The 15,180-nt window shown below is 41.1% G+C and overlaps 1 protein-coding gene across 3 annotated transcripts in view; it reads right to left on the bottom strand.

The window, feature by feature from the left end:
- Zzef1 (zinc finger ZZ-type and EF-hand domain containing 1) overlaps window positions 1-15,180 on the bottom strand; it is a 165,687-nt gene that overhangs the window by 73,374 nt on the left and 77,133 nt on the right. For all 3 annotated transcript variants that reach the window (XR_001872100.2, XM_029557454.1, XM_008855631.3), the window contains 8 exons: window positions 9,232-9,302; window positions 7,209-7,323; window positions 3,747-3,906; window positions 3,118-3,239; window positions 2,896-3,018; window positions 1,721-1,887; window positions 1,561-1,642; window positions 856-1,057 (listed from right to left, as the gene is read on the bottom strand). Coding sequence is in view for 2 of the 3 variants with exons in the window: in XM_029557454.1 (XP_029413314.1) it covers window positions 856-1,057; window positions 1,561-1,642; window positions 1,721-1,887; window positions 2,896-3,018; window positions 3,118-3,239; window positions 3,747-3,906; window positions 7,209-7,323; window positions 9,232-9,302 (1,042 nt within the window). In the remaining variant the exon portion in view is untranslated. The remainder of the gene's footprint in view (window positions 1-855; window positions 1,058-1,560; window positions 1,643-1,720; window positions 1,888-2,895; window positions 3,019-3,117; window positions 3,240-3,746; window positions 3,907-7,208; window positions 7,324-9,231; window positions 9,303-15,180) is intronic.

Consider the following 15,180-nt stretch of genomic DNA (forward strand, 5'->3'; position numbering starts at 1 on the left):
GAACAGATCCTCAAATGACCTTAAGAGTAAAAATAAATCGGTTTATCTGGACCAACTGTATGGCTTTAAACACCCAAAAGGAAAGTATAACCAAAGATTAAAGGGGCCAATATAATTTCGTAAGAGTCCATATGTATAACCAAAGGCTATATAACAAGCAACAATGCCAGACAGGAGATACCTTCTTTTGAGTTGTTGGCCAGGGTGGCCAAAGGGATTCCCAGATAGCAACCCAGCATAGAACTGGGAAAATGAACAGCAGACCCCAATCTTATCTAAAGGAATACTGACAACTGATTACCGCTAGAGGAGGTACAGCTGACCCTCCTAAAACAAAGACCTCTAGATAGGCTGACTAGCTTCACCAGAAGGGCAAGTAGTGGGGAATGGCTGGGGGTGCCAACAATACAGCAGGCAGTAGCAGGGATATCAGAGTAGGGCTCTAGTTGGGGGAGGGAGGCTATGGGAGGGTGCTAACTGGGAAGTGGGTATAAAAATAAATAAATAAATTAAATAAATAAATAAATAAATAGGAAGAGAATGTATGTTAAACAGTTTTTAAACAAACTTCTAAATGAAAAAAAAAAAAAGTGATTGTGGTGTTGCTAAAACCCAGCTCCCTCTTGTTTGTCCTCTATGGACAGAGAAGAACTCCACGGTACCCTTTGTGATGAGGGCTAAAGCCCAAGTCAAGAAATTTCTTAACAATGGTGTTAAGGAGGCAGACTCTTCTGGTTTGGTTAAAGGAAACTGATGGAATATTTTTAATACCTTGCTCTGTATAGTGAGGATCACCTGTGAGAACAAGCCCCATCTTGCTCTTAGCATGAGAAGGAGACAGGGCTGTGGACTTACGATGTACTGACTTGAGTGCCATGCACTGGGAAGCAAGGCGCCCCATCAGTCGGGAGACAAGGAGTTGTAAGTCTAACCCCCAAGACACAGCAACATCAGGCAGGCCGTAGGCAGTGACAGTGAACTTGTAGCCCCACTCATTGTTACTACTGTCAGAGTGAAAGAGGAACTGCAGCCGAGGACCATCCTTGAAGGTCACTTTCTAGAAACAAACAAAAGTCATGCAGCCAAAGAGATGGAAGGATGCAGTACTTCAGTAGTCAGTATGCTCTTTGTGCCTTAAAACCTAAGATTAAGGGGCGGGGTCTCTATTTCTACAAGTCCAAACTACTAAAGGAGAAATGTACAGAGGTGTGACCAAACTCCAAAATTTACAGCTTACTCACTAAGAAGCAAAATTGGGAGAAAATAGCTACTCAGCTTTGGGAACTTTTGGTGACCATCTGCCTGCTACCTACTCAGCTAGTGATGATGCTTACTAAGGCCTCTGATCCCAACCAAGATCCCTGACAGCTAGGGGTCAGCAGTCAGAGGCAGCTTTTAATCTCTAACCCAGAGACCAAGCAGATTTAACTGGGAGCTGGATTCTGGGCCTTCTTCTTGGCCTCACTGGCCAACAATGACAGCTCTATTGCTCTGAGGAATGACAAAAGGAAAATTGCTGCAAAACAGGACATTTCACCTCTTTTCTGGAAAGCTACTCACCTTGGGCCATTTATAAGTGCCAACTTTCGTGTCATAGCGGGTCTTCCCACCTCTAGAGTCAGTAAATTCCAGATAATCATACCTATGAAGGCACAGTTGTGTTACTTCCCTCCTCTCATTTTGACCCACTATAGCTTGGGAAAGAACCAGTCAATCTTACCTTTTTTCAGTTTCACACCTCTCATCAAATTCCACCTCAAAATAAGTTGCTCCTGGGCTAACAAAGACAGACACTTCATGGCAGTTATTTTCGTAGTTGTGGGCAGATTCCTTGGTCCACGTATGTAGTACCACAGGCTGTTCCTGCTGCCAGGTCTCCACGTCCAGCTAGGCAGACAAACAAGTCAGGGAAAACCATGCACATCATTCCATCCCAGCCAGAACAACAGGCTGCTTCTCAGTGCTACAGGTACCTGGGTTCTCACAGCTCTGGGGAACCACCCAGGTACACCTGACCTTCTAGTCCATGCAGAGATCAACACATGTCCATCACTCAGAAGTGCACACCTGCTTTTAATCTACTCAAGGAATTCTGTGACCAGCTTTTACTTTTTAGCTATGACAGAACTAGTTCTTGCAAATCATTACTACTATGAATTTTCAATGGAAAAAAAAAATCATCAAATAAGGGAATTCCGGGCCTCACATTCCTATTTGGCATTTTGGTAAATCTGAGGCCTCTCCTCCCACCCTCTAATACCATTTTTTTTGTCTTTTTGAGACAGGGTCTCCCTGTAGCAGAGAGATGGCTCAGTGGTTACGAGTACTGGCCGCTCTTGCAGAAGATACAGGTTTGATTCCCAGCACCCACATGGCAGCTTTCAACTGTCTGTAATGCCAGTTTAAGGGGATTCAACACCCTCTTTTGGTCTCCTTGGGCACTGCACAACACAAGTGCACTTATATACATGTAAGCAAAACACTCATATGCATAAAATAAATAAATAAATATTTAAATGTATATACCTTTTCTACTGCCATAGGGCTATCATGAAATGCAAGCCAGACCATGAAAAACCTTTGTATACTGAAAAATTAAGTAAAAGAGATACTTCTTTTAAATATTAAACCTAATTTTCCTTTGAAGCCTTCAAGCTAAGTATTCACTTATATGAATTTTATGTAATTTCATATGCTATAAAATGTTATTAATTACACAGCTTCCTGCGTGTATTCTTTCTAATGTTATTATGGCAAATCAACTAGGATCAGATTTATTGTCCTTGTTGATAAAGTCACTGAATTACATGTGGAGACATACAGTCAGTGGTGTCTCATTCAGTGTAGTCACTCTCTCCTGAGAGGAAAATGCAGTTCAGAGCCACCCCAAGTTACCTTGTTTGGGCCTCCTTCAGGGTCACTGCAGAGCTTCTTCAACAGCTCTGTGAGGGTACTGAACTCTCTCAGGAGTGTGCAGTGGGAAATGTCTAAAGTGCAGAAGTCTAGCAGGAAGATGACCTACAGAAGGATGAACACAGTGTTTAGAATCTACTTCAGGCTCTCTCTGGGATGACCACCCCTTTCTGCTCATTATGAACAGCTCCCACTTTCTCTTACCAGTTGACGAGCTGCCATGGAAAATACAGAATTACATAATTTTTCTACTATGGTTTTTCCACTATACTGTGACAAAAGGGATTCCAAAATCACTCTCATGCTTGCCAGAAACTGTCCCACATCTGCCAAAACATAAAACAAGTAGTTAATATTTTATACTGTAGAAACATCACTTGCTTAGTTGCCACCAAGGACAAAGTTATAGAGGGATACAGAAGCTTAGGGTTCCACAAGAGAAGACTGTTAAACATCATTTGAAAGCTTTCCTCTGGGAGGGAAAGCAGGGCAGGTTTCAGTAAAAATACTATCACATGAGTGATATTTTTTTTTTCTACTTTTCAAAGAAGTAGAGATAATCACTTCTATAAATGGAGTTCTGCCAGGCTTGGCAGCACATGCCTGCAATCCCAGCACTATGAGGCTGAGGTAGGAGGAGTTTGAAATCAGCCTGGGCTATTCCTCAAAGAGGAAGAAGGAAAAAAGAAAAAAAAAAAATCAACCCACAGAACTAACTGTAATAAAGTCATATGCACACTTGATACATGAATAATTAATTAAGTTACTGAGGAAGAACATTCTCAGAGTCAAACCCAGACGCCTGTCTGTGGTCATGGATTGTTGATACTCACATTTTTCAATAAGATCCATGGCGAGCTCTTTGGCTCCAGAGTCAGTGCTCTTGAGCTGCAGGAAGCACCAGGAAAGCAGGCTGCCTTGGACAGACCAGAACAGGGAGAAGAGCACAGAGCCAGCTTCCCCATGGGCCCTACTGAGCATCAACAGCTCACACTGTAAGGAAGCAGACAAACAAAGAGTCCAAACAAGACTGCTCTCAGGATAGAGCCAGAGGACTTCTCTCTAGGAGCAGCTGTCACTGGCAAAACAAACAACCCATGTGAACAGCTAATCCAGGAGTAAACCAAGAAAGATGGCATTATGAAAACTCCCCTCTACAAATGGCATTTCTTCTACAGAACATCTTTCTCTGTACCTCAGGATACCCACCCTGCTACTGATTCCTTTCTTCTTAATATTTTCATATCTCTTCTCTCTTTATGGTTCTTTCCTCTGAGCATTAATCAAATCTCTCCTACCTTAAAATAATTGTTCAAGCTTCTAGGACTGTCTAACCATCACCTTTGTTCTTAGGATTGTCTTTAAAGGGTCACCTGACTGCTAGAGATAAACTCTTGCACATAAGAATCATGAGATACGTTTATACTGGCACCACTGTGGGATCAACAGTCCTAAACTGGAACCAAATTATCTACTCCTCCAAAGTAAAACAGATAAATTGTGACATGTCATAGGGGCCCTATTCAACACACCTGAAAATAAGTGACAGCACATATATTAACATTAATGAAATTCAAAACATTGTTAGGGGAAACAAATATGTCACAGAAGATTGCATGCATATGATTCTATAAAGGCAAAGCAAACGTGTAGGGATAACGAGACTAAATGAAATGATGGTGGCTATGCCTAGTGAAGAAGGAGAAGGTGAGCCATCAAAGGGCTAGTGGCCGGGAGCCTGGACCTCAGAGAGACCTTAAATGGAGTTGTTTCTCTGAATCATCCATCCATACACACTCTTCTGCATGTGTAGTTCATTTTAAAAGGTGCCTTCATTTACCGTAGTTTTGTTTCTGTCTCTCATTCTGTTGCTTCTATGGATACCGTTCTCCGCAGGCATCAGTTATCATCTGGAAGGCAAAGCTTCTCCCTACACCTCATAGTCAGAACTGTCTGATCACATGCTTTCTGCTCTCAACACTGGGTTTCTCTATTACTGTATCTCCTATGCTTAACATGGAGCCTTGGACACAGCAGGTATGCAGTGGATATAGGTGAAGAATTTCAGGTAAGCAGTTTTGACCATCTTTACATTTTTTCCTAATCCAACTCTACCTCTTTAGTATAACCACCAATAATTCAGGGAACCATGTTAGCAGCTGAGTGATCTCTGCCTGTGAGGTTCAATGGCAGATCTGACTTCCTCTGTGTTACAGATGAGAGAAAGAGAAGACAGGATAAGCACTTGATCTTCAAGTGGTAAGGGTTATGGGAGTCTGGGACAAATACCATCTCCTTTCTCCATTTCCATCTTACAGTAAGTGCAATCTAGTGGATAGAGGACAAGTCAGAGTGGCCTAGATTTCAGTCCTGGCTGGAGCACTTAGCAACTCCCCCATAGGAGACACAATTAGCACCTGCAAAGCCTAGTGGGATCCCTGAAGTTTTCTGCCCAGGAGCCTTGGCTGTGAAGGCAGAGGAAGGACTGGGGAGGGTGGGGAGGAGGAAGAGCTTAGAAAGTCTTCAGGGTTTGAGAAACAGGCAGAACTGAGCTGAGCTCCAGGAGAAAGGGAAGGTGTGGGAAATTGCAGGAGTAGAGGTGGAGATGAGAATGAGCTGCAGCCAATTGGGGTGAAGAGCACACATCATGAGAAGCAGGTTAGAGCGAGCATGTTAGGGAAGCCACAGACATGAGCAGAAGAGTCTGCAAATACAACAGAAAATAAAAAAGAAAAGAAAAAATGAATGCAACAGCAGGAGCAGCACTGACCCCAAAATAAAGACCTAAAAAGGCAATGCTAACGTGAGGCATGCAGACAGGACAGTGAAATACTCTACCAGGACTAAACAGTGACCAGCCTCTGACTGTGGCCACTGACTTAGACTACACAATCTTTTTAAAAAATACTTTTTTTTTTTTTTTTGCTGGGCGCGGTGGCACACACCTTTAATCCCAGCACTTGGGAGGCAGAGCCAGGTGGATCTTTGTGAGTTCAAGGCCAGACTGGTCTACATAGTGAGTTCCAGGACAGCTGGGGCTACAAGGAGACCCTGTCTCAATAAAACAAAAACAAAAACAAAAAAACAACTTTTTTTGTGGATGAATGTTTTGCCTGTACGTACTTAAGTGCTCCATGTTCATGCAATGCCTGCAGAGGCCAGAAGAAGACATGAGATCCCTTGGAACTGGAGATAAGGGCTGTTGTTAGCCTTTATGTGGATGCTGAACATGGGTCCTCTAATTGCTGAGCCATCTCTCCAGTCCTAGACTACATGCTCTTTAAGGGCTACAAGTGAAGTAGGAGAGACTACCTACTACCACAGGTGGCAGGAATAAATAAAATCATGGCTTTATCAATAATTTCAAAATAGGAAAGCATGTAAGAGACTGAGACTGGGTGGGTATGTGGTTCAGTTGGCACACTGCCTGGATTTGAACCCTGATGTGGCATAAAATGGGTGTGGTAGCCCACACCTATAATCTCAACAGTTGGAAGGCAGAGCAGGAGAATCACAAATTTTAAGTCATTCTCAATGGGTTATTCTTTGATGGATGAGATAATATGAAGAACTAATAACCAACCAACCAACCAACCAACCAACCAACCAACCAATCAACCAACCAACCAACCAAAGAGATCTAAAGCCAAGATCAGGGGCTGGAGAGATGGCTCAGTGGTTAAGAGCAATGGCTGTTCTTGCAGAAGACCTAGGTTTGAATCCCAGCACCCAGATGGTGGCTAAAAACTGTCCATAACTCCAGTTCCAGGGGATCCAACACCCTTTTCTGTCCTCTGTGGGCACTGCAGAGGGCCTGGGTTCAAATCCAAACAACTACTTGCAGCTAACAACCATCTTTAACTCCACTTCCAGGGGATCCAACGCCCTCTTCTGATCTCTGTAGGCACTGCACAACATGGGTGCACTTACATACATGCAGGAAAAAAAAATCATACACATAAAATAAAAATAATAAATAACATTAAAAAAAAATAAAATGTTAAAGTAGTTTTCTAAAACCTTCCACTTGTTGGTCTCACTGATCAGTGCTACCAAGGGTATAACCTACCCCTCATGGTTCACAGAACAAGCCTTCGTGTATTTTTACTCCTTGCTGAGTTAAATGAGAGTCCCCTAACTTGTTTGCAGGGGCTGGCCGGGAAACCTCTGTGTTATGTAAAGTAGTCAAGTATGGAAATGCAGTCATGCTGTAAATGAGGGCTAGAGAGAGGGTGACTGTCATATCCTGTGTTCCTGAAAGCGTGAGGTAAAGAAAACAGGAAATCTTGAGATACCTCTCGAGCAGCAACAGAGAGGAGGGTATTCATGACCACCAATACTTCGCTGATGTTCGTGTTGGCCAGGTCACTTTTCTCAGGCAAAAGTAGAAGACCTCCTGGATCTTTATCACTGGAAGGACATAAACTTGTCAGGACACTTGGTTGCAGAAAGGGGATTTCTATGTTTTCTATCTTGAAAGCTTCCAAAAAAGAATCTGGACAGATTTCAGTGTCAGGAAGGTCAGGCGGACAGGCTAGGATTCCAGCTGGGACCACACCATTGTCTGCAAATACATCATTCCACTAGCACAGACTCATAAACTACCACCAAACTGAAATACACCTGATATCATGAGTGGTAGCTGAACAACCCAGGCTAATGAGTCGCATGTCCTCAAAAGCTCTCTTTACATGACAGCCCTATCATCATCCTTGCCACTCGATTCTGAAATAGTTTATGCAAATAGCCTTAACTGACATCCATCAAGGCAGTTGCACAAACTTTTAGTTCCCTCCCTCCTTTAAAGGAGTGTGTACCTCAATTAATGTACCTTTGGTACATTAACACCTTTGGTAAGAATAACCCTCCCCCCAAGTCCTCTGCTCCTGGTACTTTTTTGAAAACTAATATTCTGTGCTTATGCAGAGCTTTTTTTGTTTGTTTTATTTATATATGTGTGTAGAGGCCAAAGAACAACTTTGGGTGTTGTTCCACTTTGTTTATTTGAGGAAGAGTCTCTCTCACATTGGCCTGGAATTTACCAAGTAGACTGGGCATAGGGAGCTGCCTGTTTCTGCCTCCCTAGCACTGGGATTATAAATGCACACCACCAGGGCTGGAGAGATGGCTCAGCGGTGAAGAACATTGACTGCTCTTGCAGAGGACCCAAAATCGATTCCCAGCACCCACATGGCGGCTGTGAACCATCCTTAACTCCAGTTCCAGGGGAATCCAAAGCCCTCTTCTGACCTCTGTGGCATTGCATGACACAGGTGCACTCACATACATGCAGGCAATACACTCATACACATAAAATAAAAATAATAAATAAAATATTTAAAAAAGTAAAATAAACCCAAACCACCATGCCTGGCTTTCTTTCTTTCTCTTTTTAGTGTGGATTCCGGGGATCAAAGTCAGGTCCCCTTGCAAGGCAAACACTTTACCAACCGAGCTATCTCTCCAACCCTTTTTTTTTGTCTTTTTGAGACACGGTCTCCCTGTAGCTCCAGCTGTCCTGGAACTCACTATGTAGACCAGGCTGGCCTTGCAGTCAGAGAGATACCCCTGCCTCTGTGCTGGGATTAAAGGTGTGTGCCACGACGCCCAGCGATCAACCTCCTTTTTTAAATTTTTTTAAGTAGTTAACTTATTTTGTGTGTATGAGTGTTTTTCCTCCATATATGAGTGTATCACATATGTGCAATGCCCACAGAGGCCAAAAGAGGGTGTTGGATCCCCTGAAACCAAAGTTACAGTTGTTAGCTGCCATGTGGGTACTAGGAACCAAACCAGTGTTCTTAACTTCTGAGCCATCTCTCTAGCCCATTTTTGTTTTTGAGACAGGGTTTCACTACAGAGTCTAGGCAGGCTTGGAATTTGCTATGCAGCCCAGGTTGGCCTCAAACTCCCAGAGATCCTCCTGCCTCAGTTTCCTAAGTGCTGGAATTACAGGCATATGCCACCACACTGGGTTGCAGTTTGTTTTAATGTGGTTGGGTTTGCAAACTTGAGTACAGGATCCCAATCTCCTTCGGCTTTAATTTTTACTTTTAAAACTCCCTTAGAAATAGAAATGCTCAAAGAGGTCCTCAATAAGAACCAACTCAAACTTGTCTTATAATGACTGAGACTTGGATTACACTATTGACAAGAGTCAATCACTATTTTAGTCAAACATGTATCTAGTAATAACTCAATCCAGAAACTGAGCTTTCTAGAAGGACAGACAAAGCAGGACTCCTAAAGAGATGAAAAGGGATAAAGAAAACTTTGCAAAGATTTGAGTATTTGACAACTGAAGAGAATCAAACTTACCTAAAATATGTGCATAGTGAATGGAAAGTGAGCTGCAAAGACTGCTTGTGTTCATGTTCAGTAACATTCTTCTAGAAAACCAGAAAATGTACATTTAGAAAACCTATTCCATAACATTTTAGAGATCTTAGAGCAGCACAAAGTATCACCACCCACTGGACCAATTCACAGTACCCAACTAAACCCTAGCTCCAGAGCTAGGAGATAGAATCAGACATCTGCCCAGAAGATGGCAGCTCACTGCCAAAGGTAACATCTGCAAGTGTTCCTGCTAGAAGGGCTGATGCAAATACCGAGGAAGCTGACCTCCAAAGGCAATATTCTTTATCCTGGGCAAGTCTTCTCAAAAACAAGGGACAGTGTCATGCCATCTCCAATGGAGCCCACGTGAGATCCTCCGTGGGTTGAGGCTGGAACTTCAAGGAAGGTTGCCTCTTGGAGTTGGTTGTGTTGAGAAACATGCAGTGCACTTGGCATGCTTTACTTGCTATTATTTTTCTAACTGTCACTGTATCTTGGGCTTTCTGGGGGCCCGGAAAGCACCTGGTACCCTTGGCACCACTATCACCACCTTTATTAAGATGAAATAGTTATGTTTATAAGTCCCATACTTGGAAGGATTTCATGAGAGCTACAGGATTAGAATAGGATATTGATGTAACTTGGGGTTTGGAACATATTAATGAATAAGGAAATATAAAAGACAGATATATAGCAACATTGTTGTGAATCACCTGGAATTCAAATAGAAACATTAATAATTACAGAGCTAGTATTGAAAGTACAATAGTGGTTTGAGGTCAGCTCATCGGGTAACCACAAAACATAAAGGTCTCTAATGTGACTCACCAAGATGAAAAACAGAAACTTTCTGTTTAGTGCTAGTTAATGTTTGACAATGTATTGTTCACCTGTGTTTCACTTTTGTCTCTGGAATCAGAACTCTTAAGAAAAATGATTAAACCGCAAAACAATGGCTTATTGATGTAATCATGTAACTTTGTATTTTATAATCTGAGCTCTGCAGCTGCAAAATTACACTCAGACTTGCACCAACTCCGGTGTGTTTGTCTGTCATTCGCCGAATCCTTGTCCACCCTTTGGGGACCCTGCTCCCGTCGGACTGAACTGCTCCGGTCTGGGCTGGTTTGTCGCAGGTGGCACCTAGAACAGGGACCCTCGGAGGGTAAGCTATCTCTCCCCTTTTTTTCTCTTTTTAACAATTTTCAGGCAAGGATAGGACCTCGTCAGGGCGCTGCAGGCACACTGGTAAAGGATCACCAGGTTAAGACGACGAGAAGGTAAAGTACCATGGGGCATTCACAATCTAAGAATAGAGCCTTGTTTTTGTCAATTTTGAATCATATGTTGGAATCAAGAGGTAGTAAAGTCCCCAAAAAAAGTTTGGCAGAATTTTATGATTTTTTTATTAAAGGTCAGCCCTTGATTTCCTGAAGAGGGCAGTCTCTCATTAGTAGATTGGAAAAAAGTATGTCGGGACATTCGTAGATATTATGAACAGCATGGTCCAGGGGAAGTTCCTGTCCCGGCCTTTCCAATTTGGGTCCAAATTTGGGATCTACTTTCTGATAAAACGGAAATGGAGTTTCTCATCAAATAAGCCCCTTCTGAGGGAGATGAGGCAATTCCAATAAATTGTAAAAAAGATAAGAATAAGACTTACAATACTAACAATGTTGCTGATAAGAGTTATAATAAATCTAGCAGCAGGAGTACCAAGCCAATAACATCAAAATTTGACCCAGATGATGATTGGCTAGAGGATGGTGACCAATGGGATCTAGATAAATCAAGGCGCCCATTATCACGATGATGATGAAGACCCCCCTGAGGAAGATGATCCCTTTGCCTCTGCAATCCCCATTCCTAAAAGAAAACAACCTTTAGGAAAGCACAATATGGATTTTCTGGGGGCCATGCAAGAGGCATGTAGAAACGGGGATCTCTCATTTTGTTACCCATTAACGGTGTTTGATGACGGACCTCCCATGTGGGAACCTTTGTCGCTAAAAACACTTAAGGAATTACAAAGAGCAGTTAAGGATATGGGGTCTTCATCACCATATGCATTACAAATTGTAGAAATGATTGGTAGTATGTGGTTGACACCTTATGATTGGCAGCAAACAGCTAAATCAGTGCTGTCTCCTGGACATTATATACTATGGAGAACTGAATATGAAGATGCCGACCGAGAGCTAGTACAAAAATCAATTTTAAAAAAAGGAGACAAGCCTACAATGGCAATGCTAATGGGAAGAGGTGTGTTTGCGGCACCTCAAGATCAAATTAATATACCAAAAACAGTACTGGAAGATATTTCTAGATTGTCAGTAGCAGCCTGGAGAAAGCTTCCAGGAGCAAGTGGTACAACCACTGTTCTTTCTGAAATTAGACAAAAACAGGAAGAACCTTATGAAGAATTTATTGCGAGGTTGGAGGAAGCTTTACAGAGAATGATGCCTACCTCTGAAGGGTAAGAAATACTATTGAAACAGTTATCTTGGGAAAATGCTAATTCTCTTTATAAGGAATATATTAGACCTATAAAAAAGACAGGTTCTTTACAGGATTATATAAAAGCTTGCATAGATGCCTCACCAGCAGTGGTCCAAGGAATGGCCTATGCTGCAGCAATGAAGGGACAGCATTTTAGCGCCTATATTCAAAATCTTAAAAGCAGACCTCAGACCAATAACGAGGGGGTCTGTTTCTCATGTGGAAAGCCAGGTCACATGAGTAAAGAATGTCCTAGTAAAAACAAAAGGAACAATAATGGAGAGAGAAAACCTGTTAATAAGGGAGGAACTCCTGGGATTTGTCCTAGGTGAAATAAAGGAAAACATTGGAAGAATGAGTGCATATCAAAGTATCATAAAGATGGAACCCCTCTTGTCCAGGAGCCAGAGGAGACAAAAAAAGAGAAAGGGGGCAAGCCCTCAGCCCCCTAAACGAAAGAGGGACCATTGAAGAAAATAGTAAATTGAGTTCCCCTAGTTCCACCTTAAGTCCTTTGGCACAGCCATTTACTATTCATGATTTGCCCAGAGCCACACAAGGAAGTGCCGGCCTGGATAGAGCTTCTAAAAAGGACTATATTTAATCCCAGATGGATGGGATCCAAACCATAGAAACTAATGTGTTTGGCCCTCTGCCTGTTGGCACTGTAGGACTTATATTAGGAAGAAGTTCTAATTACAAGAAAAATTTTGAAGTAATACCGGGAGTCCTTGATTCAGACTCCATGGGGGAGTTTAAGATACAAATTAGGCCATTAAAAGAGACAATTCAAATACATAAAAATCAGAGAATAGCCCAGATTATAATATTAAATTATGTTAACTTACCCAATCCTGTACTTAAGCAAGATAGGGGAACAGGGGGATTTGGATCAACTGACCTAATAGCCTGGAATCAGGAGATAACCTTGGATAGGCCTTATAAGATCATATTGGTCCAAGGAAAGCCTATAAGAGGCATCTTGGATACAGGAGCAGATAGGTCCTGCATAGCAGGAAAAGATTGGCCCACGTCTTGGCCTCTCTCCCATACCTCATCTACACTAATAGGTCTGGGAATGGCTCCAAATGTAGCTCAGAGCTCTATGCTGTTAACCTGGACATGTGAAGATAAGAAGGGAATCTTCCAGCCTTATGTTATTCCTTCATTGCCTTTCTCCTTATGGGGAAGAGATATAATGCAAAATATGAAACTAAGACTTGGTACAATAGAAAACTTTGAGACAAGTTTTTCATAGGGGCCACTGATGAGTTATATGCAGATAAAATCTCCTGGAAATCTGATCAGCCTGTATGGGTGGATCAGTGGCCCCTTACCTCAGAGAAAATACAGGCTGTAGAAGTGATTCCAGGAGTCATAGACTCTGATTTCACCAGAGAAATAAAGATAATGATTAGACCTCTTAAAGAAGTGGTACAGATATATAAAAATCAGAGAGTGGCCCCCTATATCAGAGAAAAAATACAGGCTGTAGAATATTTAGTGAAAGAACAGCTAGATAAAGGGCATTTAGTAGAATCAACCAGTCCCTGGAATACACCTATATTTGTCATTAAGAAAAAATCCGGTAAGTGGAGACTATTGCAAGATTTAAGAGCAATAAATGAAACCATGCATGACATGGGGGCTTTACAGCCTGGTCTGCCTTCACCGGTGGCAATTCCCTTTGACTTATTTATTATCATTATAGACCTGCAAGATTGTTTCTTTACAATACAATTAAGTCCTGAGGATTCTCAGAGATTTGCTTTCAGTGTTCCATCAACTAATTTAAAACAACCTTTTCAAAGGTATCAATGAAAAGTTCTTCCTCAGGGGATGAAAAATAGTCCAACTTTATGTCAAAAATTTGTGGATAAAGCATTGAAAGATATTAGGATTAAATACAAGGATGCTTATATAATACATTATATGGATGATATTCTATTGGCCCATAAAACTAAAGATTCTGCAGAATTAATATTAAAAGACATGATTCGATCATTAACTAAATATGGTCTTATAATAGCTCCAAATAAAATACAATATAATAGGCCTTTACACTATTTAGGAAAGGTCATTGGTGAACAAGGAATCAGCTCACAAAAAATGAGTACTAGGATAGATAAATCGAAAACTTTAAATGATTTTCAAAAACTATTAGCGAATATAAACTGGGTAAGATCTTATTTAAAAATAACTACAGGAGAATTACACCCCCTATTTGAATTATTAAAAGGAGATGCTAATCCTAAATCATAATGCCAATTAACCCCAGAAGCTTTGGAAAAAATAATATTGGTAGAAAATAAACTACAGACAGCTAAGATAAAAAAGTTGATTTTAAAGCACCATGGGAATTAATAATAATAAAGTATACCCCAACTGCATGTTTTTGGCAAGAAGGAATCTTGGAGTGGATACATTTACCCCATACACAAGTTAAAATGGTATCTTCTTATATTTATTTATGTAGCCAATTAATAGTTAAAGGGAGAAATAGATCAAAAGAATTATTTGGTAGAGATGTGCATAATATAATTATCCCTTATAAGAGACAGCAACTAGAGTATTTATTACAAAATGATGATGACTGGGGATTGGCATTAATAAATTATGCAGGGCAAATAAAATATCATCTTCCCCAACATCTTCTTCCCCAACATCCTGTATTAAGATTTGTACAGGAAACAGACATGGTATTTCCCTCAAAGGTTAAAGAAACGCCTATAGAAGATGCTATATTAATTTTCACGGATGGCTCCTCAAATGGAACATCTGTGGTTTATTCGCCAGATAAACCACCTTTAATAAAGAGGTGTGAAAGTTTTTCTGCTCAACAGGCAGAGATCTCTTCAGTTATCATGGCAGCAGAACATTATACTCAACCTTTTAACTTATATACTGACTCTAAGTATGTAGTTAATTTATTTCCAGCTACAGAAACAGCCCTACTCTCAGGAAGCTCAAAGATATTGCCATTGCTACAAAATTAAAACAAACTATTAATAATAAAAAAGAAAAAATGTACATAGGACATATACGAAGTGATACTAATTTACCAAAGCCTTTATCCTTAGGGAATAGGATGGCTGACTTGCTTACTAGGGAAATAACAATTAATAATGTCATAGAATCGGCTCAGCAAAGTCATAAATTACATCACCAGAATGCTCTAGCACTTAAGAGAATGTTTAACATTACTAGAGAACAAGCTAGACAAATAGTAAAAAACTGTAATTGTTGCCCAGAAGCTTATCATCCTCAAAAAATGGGTGTGAATCCTCGAGGGTTAAAACCTCAAGTCCTATGGCAAATGGATGTGACTCATATCTCAGAATTTGGCAAGCTTGCTTTTGTACATGTTACTGTGAATACATGCTCTCATGCTGTTTTTGCCTCGGCAAGAACAGGAGAAGCAGTCAAAGA

The sequence above is a fragment of the Nannospalax galili genome, unplaced genomic scaffold (assembly GCF_000622305.1).
Source record: "Nannospalax galili isolate Female #2095 unplaced genomic scaffold, S.galili_v1.0 scaffold888, whole genome shotgun sequence".
Taxonomy (NCBI): Eukaryota; Metazoa; Chordata; class Mammalia; order Rodentia; family Spalacidae; genus Nannospalax; species Nannospalax galili.